Source organism: Pinus tabuliformis, chromosome 8 (assembly GCF_031772625.1).
Source record: "Pinus tabuliformis cultivar Carrire ecotype Pingquan chromosome 8, CPIR1, whole genome shotgun sequence".
Lineage (NCBI taxonomy): Eukaryota > Viridiplantae > Streptophyta > Pinopsida > Pinales > Pinaceae > Pinus > Pinus tabuliformis.
This window is the reverse complement of record NC_142294.1, coordinates 933,939,392-933,952,406: the sequence shown is the minus strand read 5'-3', so window position 1 is coordinate 933,952,406 and position 13,015 is coordinate 933,939,392. Positions and strand designations below refer to the sequence as shown.

The window sequence follows — 13,015 nt, the reverse complement described above, 5'->3', positions numbered from 1 at the left end:
AAGCCACTTGGGCTTCCTCTTCCCTGAGCATACTTCTCTCACTGGAGTGAAAGAATCCTCATCATCATCAGAAGCCTGAACTCCTGAAGGCTTGCCAACTGACCTCATGCCTGAATCTGTGCCTGTAGATGCTGAAGTACCGTGCGAACTGTCCATTAGTGGACTACCCTGTGAACTGCTCTGCGGACTGCCCTGCATGTTGCCCGAAGAACCACCCACCTGACTCTGAGAGCCACTGCTCACTGATGGACCTGACATTGTAATCGATGTACCTCCTGATCCCTGACCACTGGATCCCTGTGACTGACTCAGCTACTCCTAAGGGTCTGGTGACTCTGGATACTCTAACTCTCGTGACCTCCTGAAAGCTCTCTCCTCCTCGAACTTCACATCCCGCATGACAACCACTTTCCTCTACGCAGGAATATAAATCCGATAAGCTTTCGAGGTCTCGCTATAACCCACAAAGATTCCCTTGTCTGCAGTGGGCTCTAGCTTGGTCCTGTTCTCCTTGGGGACATAGGAATATGTAAGGCACCCAAAGATACGAAAGTGCCCAACATCAAGCTTCTTCCCAGAAAAAGCCTCCTCCAGAGTCACATTCCCCAAGGCACAATCTGGACTCCTGTTCTGCAAGTACACAGCAGTGTTGCAGGCCTCTACCCACAAAAATAAAGGTAACCCATAATCATGAAGCATGGCTTTGGCAGCTCCTACAATGGATCTGTTCTTCCTCTCCGCAACCCCATTCTGTTGGGGGTTGTAAGGCACTGTGAACTCCCTCCTAATGCCTACCTCAGCACAAAAATCAACAAACTCACCAAGGGTATACTCCCCTCCATTGTCCGACCTGAGGACCTTGATCTTCCCACCTGTCTAGGTCTCCACAAGAGCTTTGAACTCTTGAAACCGCTTGAAGACCTCACTCTTGGTCTTCAAGAAATAAATCCAAGTCTTCCTGGAGTGGTCATCAATGAATAAAACATAGTACTCATAGCCACTCAAGGATACATGAGACATCCGACCACTCACATCAGTATGAATCAAATCAAGGATCCCAGTCGCTCTGTTGTCATTGCTGGGAACAGGGGATCTGGAAAACTTCCCCATAGCACATCCTCTGCATACCAATGTTTTAAAAATCGGCCAGTCTGAACTGGTAACCGATCAAACTGGCTGGTTAGCAAGCCCACCGGGTCAAACTGGCTTAAAAACTCGATTTACCTCATCATGTCGCCTTTTTTTTGCCCTAACCGGCCGGTTTAGGACAGAATCGGTAGGTTTTGTCCTAAACTAGCCGGTTTATTGTCAGGGCAACTATAACCCCCACAAAATGCATTTTTGTGAGTTTTGAAGCTAGTTTGAGGGAAATTTAGGGTTGTTTTCCTCCAAAAATAGTCCCTCCAAGAAAAACATGCCTACCCTCTCATTTTCCTGACACATCTCAACCCTAACAATGTTGGCAATTAATGGTAATGTTAAATTCTTAAAGTAAAAGTGATATTTCCTTTCATTTTCATTTTCATCCTTTTACTTAAATTTTTAACATTACGATGAAATGACTCAGGATGTTTGAGAGTGGTTTCGACCTCGTTGGATTTCATATGCAGAAACTAGAATTTTAGATTTCACTCAAAATTCAACAGACTTAATGGTTTTCAGGATTTCATGGTTTGGGGGTTTGCAATGTTTCCATTTGATTCTATCATGCATGAGGGTATGAGATTGGCATTTGATCAAGAGCATGAAGCCCTTTAAGAACCTTGATCATGGTGGCATTGATTGTTGAACTTTGTTGATGTTGGTGGTACTGATTGTTGAACTCCTCTACCATGGCCTTAACAAGAATGCACCCTTCACTCAAAGGAAAACAACTGGTTAGGCATGCTAATCTTTTTCTACCACATTATAAGGTTGAGGAGATGAACCCTTCACTCAAACCAAAATCATTGGTTAGGCATGTTAAACCTTTTCAATTTCTATCATGTTATAAGGTTGAGGATTCCAAGTCTAAAGACTTTGAGCTAGATGATGTTCATGTATCTCTTGTAGATGATGTTTATGTATTTCTAATAGCGTTGAATCAATGATGAGTTTCATGACTGACCATGTTGATCAGTGATTTGTAGTTTTGATGTCTATTTTTGCTACTATTAAAGTTGTAGAGGAGTTTTAGGAGTCCTCAAACTCGAAGGCATTATTTATGTAGCTCATGTTGATGATCTCTTGTCTAGTAGTGGTGATGAGTTTGATCATGATGAGGAGTGATCATGTTGTTGATCACTGATATGTAGACTTGTAGTAGTTCAGTGACACCATAGCTTAGAGCATTGTTTTCGGACTTTAGAGGCCATTTAGAGCCTTATTGATTATGTATTTTATTGCGTATATGTATAGCACTCGATGCCATTTCGATATATTCACCTTTACATGGTATATAGATGAACAAACCTTGCAGATTTTGTTTCTATTGTCTTGGAATCATGGTTTTAAATCTTAAAATAGTTTTTTTTATTAAAAAATAATTATTTAATGTTTTTTTTAAACCGGTTCGTTTAGACCTGACCAGTCCCAGTTCGACCGGTTCCGATACGAAACCTGGTTCATTAGGTGGATCGATCCGGTCACCAGTTCTGGTTTTTAAAACATTGCTGCATACATCAAGGTGATTAGAACTGAAATCTGGCACACCACTCAAGGCCCCATGATACATGTGCCCCATCCTGCGATGCCAAATCTCACACAACTCTGAACTGCTAGATCTGTTGTCGGTCCTGTCTCGGGTGCTGCTACTCAATGCCATCAGGGGCTGGAATGAGAACTTGTACACCTTGGCATGGCGCACACCAATCACTCTAGCTGAAGAAGTTGGAGTTCCCCTAGGATATATAAGCACCTGCCCTCTCCTGAACAACACATCATACCCTCTGTCCTCAAGTGTTGAGACGGATATCAGGTTCTTCTTCGTTCCAGGCACATATAGAACATCTGACACTTCCAAAGGAGGTTTGGGTCCCCTATCAAATGTCAATGTCCCCACACCGACCGCTCTAATAATGTTGTCATCACCAAGTACTACCTCCATTTCAGTATCATCCTCTAAAAGCTCTAAAAATTACTCTCTGACTCCTGTCATGTGGCGGGAAGCGCCACTGTCAACATACCAAATGCTAGAAGATGCTCTGCTAGTAGCGGGGAGTGCACACTCCCTTTGAACCTGTATGACAGGTGATCCTGCACTAGTGGCCTCACAAGCTATGAACACAAACTCCCGATCAAAGCTCTCTGAGAAGCTCTCTATCTCTGCAGAAACTGTCATGGGTTTGTCTCTCCCTTTCTTGTTCTTCTTCTCCGGACACACAACAGCATAGTGTCCCAACTTTTGACAATTCCAACATTTGACTTTGGAATAGTCCTTCTCCTTGTTCCACTGCTTGCCTTTACCTTTGCCTTTGCCTCCACTGTTGGAAGCTTGCTTCTTTGCTCTGTCTTTCTTGCCTCTTGCTAACAATGCCACATTGTCATCTTCTTCCACCTGGTTGGCTGCCCCAAGATGGTTCTTTCTGATCTCATTCTGAATGCAATCATCCCACAATCTCTCCCAATCGGGAAGGTTTTCTCATGCAACAATGCCATGATCTCACCTATGGCTACCAACTCATCTCTCACTGAAGTGATCTTTGTGAGGAATGTTGTAACACTGTCAATCTTAGCCATTTTAATGGACTTGTTTCTCCTTTAAGACCATTTTTCTATTTTCATTTGAGCTCTGGTAAAGACTGATCAAGGTTGTCCACATCTCATGTGCATAAGTCTTTCCTCTCACATGAGAAATGACATGATCTTTGATTCCTTTCAAAATCAATCTTTTTGCCTTAGCATTCCTTTTATTAAATTTTGCCAATTGTATGGGGTCAGCAGGTACTACTATTGGGTTTTGTGTGGTATTTACCATAATGCCTAAGACTTCTACTTCCTCAAAGATGCTCTAAATTCTCTCCTTCCATGCACTGTAGTTGTTATGTCCATCCAACCTGTCTTCAACTCTCAAACCCAAAGACATGTTTCATTGTCCTACCAAACTGAAATTCTCAAATCTGTGGTAAAGGTTTCTGTTTTCTGTGTAAAAATCAACTTGTTGTAATTTTCACTTTGTTGTCCCAATTGCACTTTTCAGCCAACCAACCTCTGATACCATGAAGAAATTTCAACCCCCACTCCGGTTATCAGTTTTCTTTATCACTCCATGCATTTAGTTTTAAATCCAAGAATGATAAAAAATTCTAAAATCTGGAAATGACAATATTTTCTGAAAACACAAATTTAGAAATTTCACAACTGCTGAAATTGCAGAAATCAAACACAACAAAATTATGACAGCCACACAAAAAATAACACAGTGATTTTTTATCAATGTGACCCTGGAAAAAACCCCTACAACTCTTGGGGTAAACCAATTTGAGAGCTCTTCTTTATTTCTGAAAATGTTTTTACAGAGAAACTAAAATACACAGTAAAAATTCCAACAACCACAAATTACAACTTATCTCGATTTCCGTGCTTGAACTCCGCCTCGAAAATCGTGCCAATCAGAGAACAGCCAAAAAAAAATATATATATATATATATTCCAGCAATAAAACAGCATTAAATGTTGTACGTCTTGCCTCAAAAAACGTGCCCAAAACTTTATGTACAGACCTTACAGATTTTAGCAATACGGCTGTCTTGAAAATCGTGCCCAAAACCTGCCTCGAAATTTGTGCCCTTGCTGTTGTCCTTCTTCCTCGATTTTTGTGCCTTTCTGGTGTTGTACAGTTTTGCCTTGGGATGCATGCTAATAAATGTTGCTACCCAAATTTGCTGAAATTTCTTGCTACTCTCCTTCACTTCCTCACTGCTTAGAAATTTTCTCCTTGCTCTCTCTTCTCTTTCTCTCAAATGCTCATGAAAGAATGAATTGATCTTTTTCTCTTCTCTTCTCTTTTCTTTTTACTCTCTAAATGAACTTTTGGGTTACCCTAAGATCTAATGATTGAGATTCATTTAGATCTAGAGATGAGAATAAATGTGCATTTAATTCTCAATTTCTATTTTTTAACTCACCCACTTAAATAAAGACCCACTTAGCCTTTTATTTCCATAGTCACTTTTTCACTTTCTAATTCTTCATTGACTTTAATAAAGTCACTTTTAAATTAGAATGTAACTTTACCACTTATAAAGTCACTTTTAAATTAAATTGACTTTACCACTTATAAAGTCACTTTAGGAGAAAAGTACAAATAAATTTGGACACTTTTCCCTAGGCCAAAGATCAAAGCCTTAGGGAACCACTTGTCCTCTAGTACCCAAATTTTAACACAATGAATCCCCAAAAGGATACAAGAGCCCCAATAATGAGAAATCTAGAACCATGTTATCATAAATATTAAAAAGTTCAAAGAGCTTTGACACATTTTACAAATGAGTGGGTGGATTGCGGAGTATCCATTGTATCAGATGGTTGGACAAATGTTAGAAACCAACATTTGATAAATGTTCTTGGTGTTTCTAGTAGCGGTTTAGTGTTTCTTGCAAGTCATGACTCCTCTTCCATCTATGCAACTTCCCAAAACATTGCAAATCTCCTACTGAAAACAATCAAAGATGTTGGTCCCAATAATGTGGTTCAAGCGATCACTAATAATGCAGCAAATTGTAAGGCATCAGAAAATATTATTGAGCATACTCATTCACACATATTTTGGTCCGGGTGATTGGTGCACACATTGAACCTTTTGATGCATGATATTGTGAAGCATAAAGAATATGGATGGATTACTGAGTTTTACAAGAAGGGAACAACAGGAATTGCTGGAATTGTCGGGAAAAGCCGGAACTACCGGAATAGCCGGAATTGTCAGGAACTGCCAGAACGGCCGGGAATAGCCGGAACTGCCGGGAACAACTGGAACTGCCGGAACAGCCAGAAAAGCTGACGCAGAGGGCAGAAGCCGGAACTGCCGGAGCTGCTGGGAAAAGCCGGAACTGCCTGAACTACCGAGAACAACAGCCAGAATTGCCAAAACTGTCGGAACTGCCAAGAACTGCCGGAACAGGCGGGAAAGCTGACGCAGAGGGCAGAAGCCGGAACTGCCAAGAACTGTCGGAACAGGCGGGAAAGGTGACGCAGAGGGCAGAAGCCAAAACTAGCAGGAACAACCGAAATTGTCGGAATTGTCGGAACTGCCAGGACTACCCAGAACAGCCAGAACTGTTGGAATTGCCGAAACTACTGGGAACTACCGGGACTGCCGAGAACTGTCGGGAACTGCTGAAACTACCGGGAACTGCCGGAACAGCCAGAGCATCTGTCTCTGAAGGAGAGCAGCATGAAAAGGACAACTAACTAACATTGGGGCAAATGTATGGTACTTAGCGGCAAATACACCAAGCATGCAATTTTACAACTAGCATGCAAGGGACAGCTAGCATGCAACAATAAGCATGCTAAGGACAATAAGCAAGCTAGGGACAACAAGCAAGCAAGATGCAGCCAACACATAGGTCAGTATGGCAACATGGTGCAGCAATGGCACATAATGCAATACAGTGATGGGTACAGTCATGATTAATGAAGCATGATGAGATGTAGCATAGTTATGATGGGTGTAGCATGGTGCAGCACGGTGAGGTGCAGCATGATGACAAAATGCAGCACAATGATAGGTGAAGGAATCACCTTGGAGAATCAGTTGAAGCAACATGTCTTCAACTGATCTCATGTATCATCTTCTTAGAGATGATCTATGCTCTTATCTAGATAAGTCAAAGTGTTGACTTCTGTTGTAAACGTACTTTCTCTCTCTCTGCTGAACTATTGAAGAACATATACGAAGAATTGATCAAGGGTTTCCCCACATTGGGGTTTGTCCCTGGCTAGCGCCACATCTTGTGTCCTCTTGTCTTGGCTTGTCTTCTGCGATTTATGTTTATGTTCTATCTGTAGTTTACTTTAATGCTGATGTGATTGCTAATCTCGAAAAGTTATTGAGCTAACTGTGAAAATTGAAATAAATTGCTCTAAGCATAGAACATACCTAAAATTAACATGGTATCAGAGCTAAGGTGAAGGCAATGCCCAAGCAAGAGTGAAAGAGCAATCACCGAAGACAGTTGGGAAAAAAAAGGATCAATGGATTCCTCATCTCTCAAATTCACCAAGGGTGAAGTCGAAGCAGAGAATATTATCAGAATGGCACAGCAAAAGTTTTTGATGGCCTACCTAAAGATCACTTCTAAAGGAAGTCCAGATCTAAGGGTGGAAGGAAAGGTAGATGCCTTGGTTGTAATAAGTTTGGCCATCATGCGAAGGAGTGTCTGAGGTAGGGACACATCACTTGATGATGATAACAATCATTCCAGGGACATCTTCAATGATCAGAGGAATGACAAGTAATGCAGGTCATCGATGAAACAACTGACTCTTCAGAGAAAGCAAGGAACCCCAGGTATGAAGAATCAAATGTTCTTTCTGATAAGATAAAAAAGCGTTATCTTGTATTAGCCCTCTCCTTCAGATTCTTTGGGAATCTGGCTTATTGATCGTAGTGCTTCAAGGCACCTCATCGGATAGAAAGGGTTCTCTCTCGAATTTCGTAGAGACGGAAACAACCGTGGGATTATACTTGGAGTCGATGCCACCTATCCCAGAAAGGGTGTAGGGAATGTTACCCCTCAATTGAATGAGGGTAACTCTATTCATTTATAAGAATCTCTTTTATGTACCTAACCGCAAAAAGAACCTGGTGTCCATCCCGGAAATGGAAGTCAAAGGTTTCAGGGTGGCATTCATCAATGGAAAGGTACGTGTTAAAAAATAGAATTTTCAAAGATGCTTTTTCTCATGGGTTTAGGGTTGGCAATTTGTATCAAGTTGTAGGATGGTCCATTGGGGATCATGTCAATTGACATAACGCATCTATAACACCGGAGGTCTACCTATGGGGCTCTACCCGATGTGAGTCAGATGGTGATAGGGATGCCTGAATTCAAGAAGAGCATGAAGGTACATGTCTGAGATGTACCGAAGGAAAATCTTATAAGGGGACCATTCCCCTCATGCAGCAGGTCCACAGGTTTGGAACAACCCGAGGAGTTTGAGATTTATGATCGGAAATCTCATGCATACAAGTGGAAGAAAGCCCTCTATGGCTTGAAGCAAAACACCCCGAGCGTAGTATGAGAGGATTGATAGATGTCTGATGAAGCTGAGATTCACTAGGAGTGAAACCGATCCAAACCATTACCGAAGGTTGTGGATGATAGACCTCTCATACCGACACCTTCTAAAGACGACCTATTTCTGACAGGTGCAGACCCTCTCATTTGCAAAAGTAAGAGGGAGTTGGATTTCGAATGTGGAATGATAAACTGCAAGCCTGTGACTACCTCAAGGATCTTAACTTTCAGAAGTTATATGGTAGTGATGTCGGACTAGATTTGGGAAATGCCTCTGAGTTTCATAAACTCATTTGCGTTGGTGTTCTTGGTGAACTTCCGTCCGAACATATGTTTTGCAGTTAGCATGGTGAGCTCATATTTGGTTGAGCCTCACTGGATTGATGCCAAGATGCTTCTCAGATATCTTCGAGGCACAATCTCTCATGGATTGAGATACACTGCCGGAAATATGAAACGGCATGATTATTCGAATGCTGACTGGGCAGGCAGTGTGGAGGATCACTAGAGCACTTCTCAGTGCTGGTTCTCTTTGGATTCTGCTTCGATATCATGGATGAGCAGGAAGCAGAAATTGGTTGCTATAAGCACTGTCGAGACCAAATACATAGCTACAAGTATGATCTTGTGTGAAGCTGCATGGTTGCAAAAGCTCTTAAGTGAGTTGTTTGTACACATGATGAATACCACTATGATTCTCTGTGACAACCAGAGGGGGGATTCGATTATTAAGGAATCCCGTATTCGATGATTGCTCCAGCAGATAGACATCAGATACTGCCTTATCTGGGATATGGTAAGTCGATGAGCAAGGAGGCTCCATCACATTAAGACTGATGTACAAGTCGCAGACATTTTGTCAAAGCCCCGTTGAAAGGTCAAATCTATGACTTTCCCAAACGACTTGGAGTCGTTGAGAGACCTTCTTGTAAGGGTCCTGCATGTTGCATGCATTGAACTCTGGGAGCTCTAGGGGGCTTGGGGTACTTACTGGAGCAACATACGACCACAGGGCGATTCACCCTCCCCTGGTGGTGCGATATGTACAAGATGACAGGTTCAACCTTCCCCTGTGATACCCCGTGGCAACTGTGGAACAAGATGATTAGTTCTCCTGTGGGCCAAGATGATTAGTTCTCCCGTGGCAACTGTGGAACAGGATGATTAGTTCTCCTGTGGGCCGAGACGATTAGTTCTCCTGTGGCAACTGTGGAATAGGATGATTAGTTCTCCTGTGGGTCGGGATGATTAGTTCTCCCATGGCAACTGTGGAATGGATGATTAGTTCTCCTGTGGGCCGGGATGATTAGTTTTCTCGTGGCAACTGTGAAACAGGATGATTAGTTCTCCTGTGGGTCAGGATGATTAGTTCTCCCGTGGCAACTATAGGGCACGATGATTCGTTCTCCTGTGGACAAGATGATTAGTTCTCCTGTCAAGGCATCCTACCCATGCAATCTGGGACACATGGGAAGTACCTCTCATCTGATCAATGAGCAAGGAAATGGGGTTAGGGACCATAGTAGTACTACCAATGGACGCATCGATGTATCTACTGTACTCCCTATGCTAGGATGACCTCCATTGATCTGGGATCAGTATGATTAGTTTGAGACACTCTCTTGTGATATTGATCTGGGATCAATAAAACTGACTTCGGGCCAGTAAGAGTGATGTGACACACTCTCTTCAAATGAAACTAACTTCGAGTCAGTAAAGAATGGTATAAGACATTCTCGATCAATTCTTCTTCTTCATGGTTCACCAGAGCAAAGCAGAGCAGTGCAGTGCAGGGCACTGATGGCAGAGATAGTACAGTCGGACATATGGATTAGCGGATGGAGTTCTCCCTAGTTGAGAGGGAGTGTTAAAATTGGCAACTAAGGCCAAACTCCATGTGGGTCATCTTGTTAATGGAAGCTGATATTTTTCTTGCATCCCTCGCATCGAGAGGTGTACGATTGATTTATCGATCATCCAATTCCGATAAGTATTCATGGAGATATGAATTTATTTGTGTTATGAGACAATTCGTCAAGGTCAGCTAGCAACCAAATAAACCCCACTTGTGCTCAACGTTTTAGTATAAATAGAGGTGGCCTTCAAGTCATTTCAACACACTTGGGATCTCTTCCTCTCTACTTATCTTTGGGTTTTAGTAGGAGGAGAGATCCTAAGGGATAATGCTGCCCTAATCCAGAGGGCAGAAGCCGGAACTGCCGAGAATAGCCGGAACTGCCAAAATTGCCGAGAATAGCCGAAATTGTTAGAACTATCAGAACTGCTGAACAACCGGAACTGCCGAAACTGTCGGGAATAGCCGAAATAGCTAGAACTGCCGGAACTGCCGGGAATAGCCAGAATTGCTGGAACTGTCGAGAACAGCCGAAATCGTCGGAACTACTGGAATTGCCGGAACTGCCAGGAATAGCCGAAATTGCCGACACTACCAGAACTGCTAGAACTACCGAGAATTGTCGGGATTGTCGGAATTGCCGAAACTATCGGAACCGTCGAGAACAACAGGAACTGCCGAACAGCCGGGAAAGCTAACGCAGAGGGCAGAAGCCGGAACTCACCTCCAAACCTCTGCTTCCTTTCACAGTGTGCACAAAAAGTTCCCTTCTTAGTCCTCTAGAAAGGGAACTCACCTTGTCAAAAGCACAAATAACTACTCTACAAGCCAATGTTCTGGAATTTGTGAGTGGTCTAGGCATGCAAACGTTTAAGAGTGTAATATAGCCAATGGCAGACCGGAATTCATCAAATAAAGCAAAACATTCACTCTTCATAGGCAATTTCACGAATGAAACATCAAAGCGCAATTCTTTTTCCATAACTACTTTCCTTATCTTTCTCTGGAAAATGAGTCATGGTAAATTACTTACCTGGAAAAAATTATTCAAATCGATAACAGACACGCAATTCTACATATTGGATCCTTGGTGGAAAGAAGCTAGTTTTTTAACAGGCCAAGACAAAATTTTCGGCTTCACCTACAACTGCAGAATTGGATGAGAAAATGATGTAATTGAAACAAAAGGTGGTAGCAAGTGCCAAGAAGCTGCAATGGACTCAACCAACCCATTCCATGACAAACAATTCCATTACTTTGTTACCTCTGCCAGACGGACACCACTTCTGTAGCACACCAAGGTAGTCAGGTGCCCATCATTCCTGGAAAAGGGTCAGATTCTGTTGGGGTATTTTAAATATTCTGAGTTAGGTGGTATGAGGATGTTTAAGATGACATGGGTTAAGTACATGATTTTCCAAAGTATTTCTCTCTCTCAATGTATGCATATGCGTGGATGTGTTTCTAGGTTTAACAGTGGATGAATGTGAACTGTAACAGCTTTATAGCTGTTTATGACTCATCCCTTGAATCAAGGGAAGTATTTGGTAGTTAGGGTTGAACTAATTGTGACATAAGAGGAGGGACAATTTAAAAGAGGAGGAGGTTAATGTATGAAGAACTTTTTGGGGAAATGACTTGATGTTATTGTGCACAGTTCTTCTCATTGTGATCCTGATGTGGATGGATCACTATTGATGCTTTCTGTTCTTTTACTTCAAGTTCTGTGTAAAGCTAAGTGAGCTGAACTGCTAGTTTAGATCTCTTTGGAATGCATGTATGGCCTCTGTGTGTCCTCAAAACCGCAATAAATGTCTTCATAGAAGTAGAAATTCAACAGAGAGAGATAATGAACAAATATGAAAGCTTACCTGAAAGCGCCAACATGTTTATACTCGACAGTTCCATAATCGTTTCCCTGCTTGCTCTTAAGCATAAGTGCAAGAGCTGAAATGCAAAATCCAACAGGTAGAAACCGCAAAGCCGTCTCGATCCATTTCTTTTGTGCTGTTGATCCAGAAATTAATTCGATCTCTTCTTCTTTTTCTGCTCCCATCTCAGCACTCATAACTCCATTCTTCGCCATCTTCAGTTAGCTACCCCAAACAAATCCACCCCCTGGTTCTTCCTTCCGTTGGAACAATTTTCCACCATAATTCACTGAATAAAGTATGCCTACATATGCTCTGTCGGGGTGGGCTTTGGCAATAGTCTCAGTGCATTTAATGCAGAGCCTGTAGGAATTCAACTATAATAGTTGATGACGAAATGGGTAAGCAGGGCATTTAATGATTTTAAGGGGCTTCATCGAATCAGCGTTGCAGGTTACATATTTGACGGGAAAGATGGAGATGGGTTGGTGAGAATGATGAATGCATGCCTCGATACGGCAATCTGCATGCACAGGGCCGTTTCGAGGGTGGTGCGGATTTTTTATGCCGCATTTATATAGGCCCGTGAAAATGATAGCAACGCTTCTACGGTGGGACAGATTCCTCAGGCATTTTCTTACAGATTCCTCAGGCAGGAAGAAAATGATGGCAACGCGATAATGTAGCATACGTTTACACTCTTTTCCCATCACGCGACAAACACCAGGCGAGGCAGGTTTTAAGTCCCGCGCCCACGCAATGCGTGTGTGAAGTACCCGCTGTGTTTCAAGTATCACGACGGTATCATCATAGAGCGAACATTTGACCCCCGTTTGACCCCCATTTACCATTAGAATAGCGGTCAGGAAAGCCACTCTAAAGTTTTGTTTTTTTATAGCTTAAATACTAAGAGGTTTGCATGGAAAAGTTTTGCCATACGGTGTGGGGATTGATAGAAAGAAAGATAGTTTATAATACATATTGTTTTTCGGTGTTTGTTTTGTGAAGCTTTAGCATAAGTGCTCTCAATTTTTTGACCAATTTTTGGCTAAATAGATTATCCCAGG

General features: G+C 42.3%; 1 protein-coding gene across 1 annotated transcript in view; it reads right to left on the bottom strand.

The window, feature by feature from the left end:
• LOC149238583 (CASP-like protein 2A3) overlaps positions 1-12,635 on the bottom strand; it is a 225,216-nt gene extending 212,581 nt beyond the window's left edge. Inside the window, exon 1 of the mRNA XM_089373092.1 lies at positions 11,949-12,635. Within this exon, the coding sequence (XP_089229218.1) occupies positions 11,949-12,163 (215 nt within the window). The 5' untranslated portion in view covers positions 12,164-12,635. The remainder of the gene's footprint in view (positions 1-11,948) is intronic.
• Between the last annotated feature and the right edge of the window lie 380 nt (positions 12,636-13,015).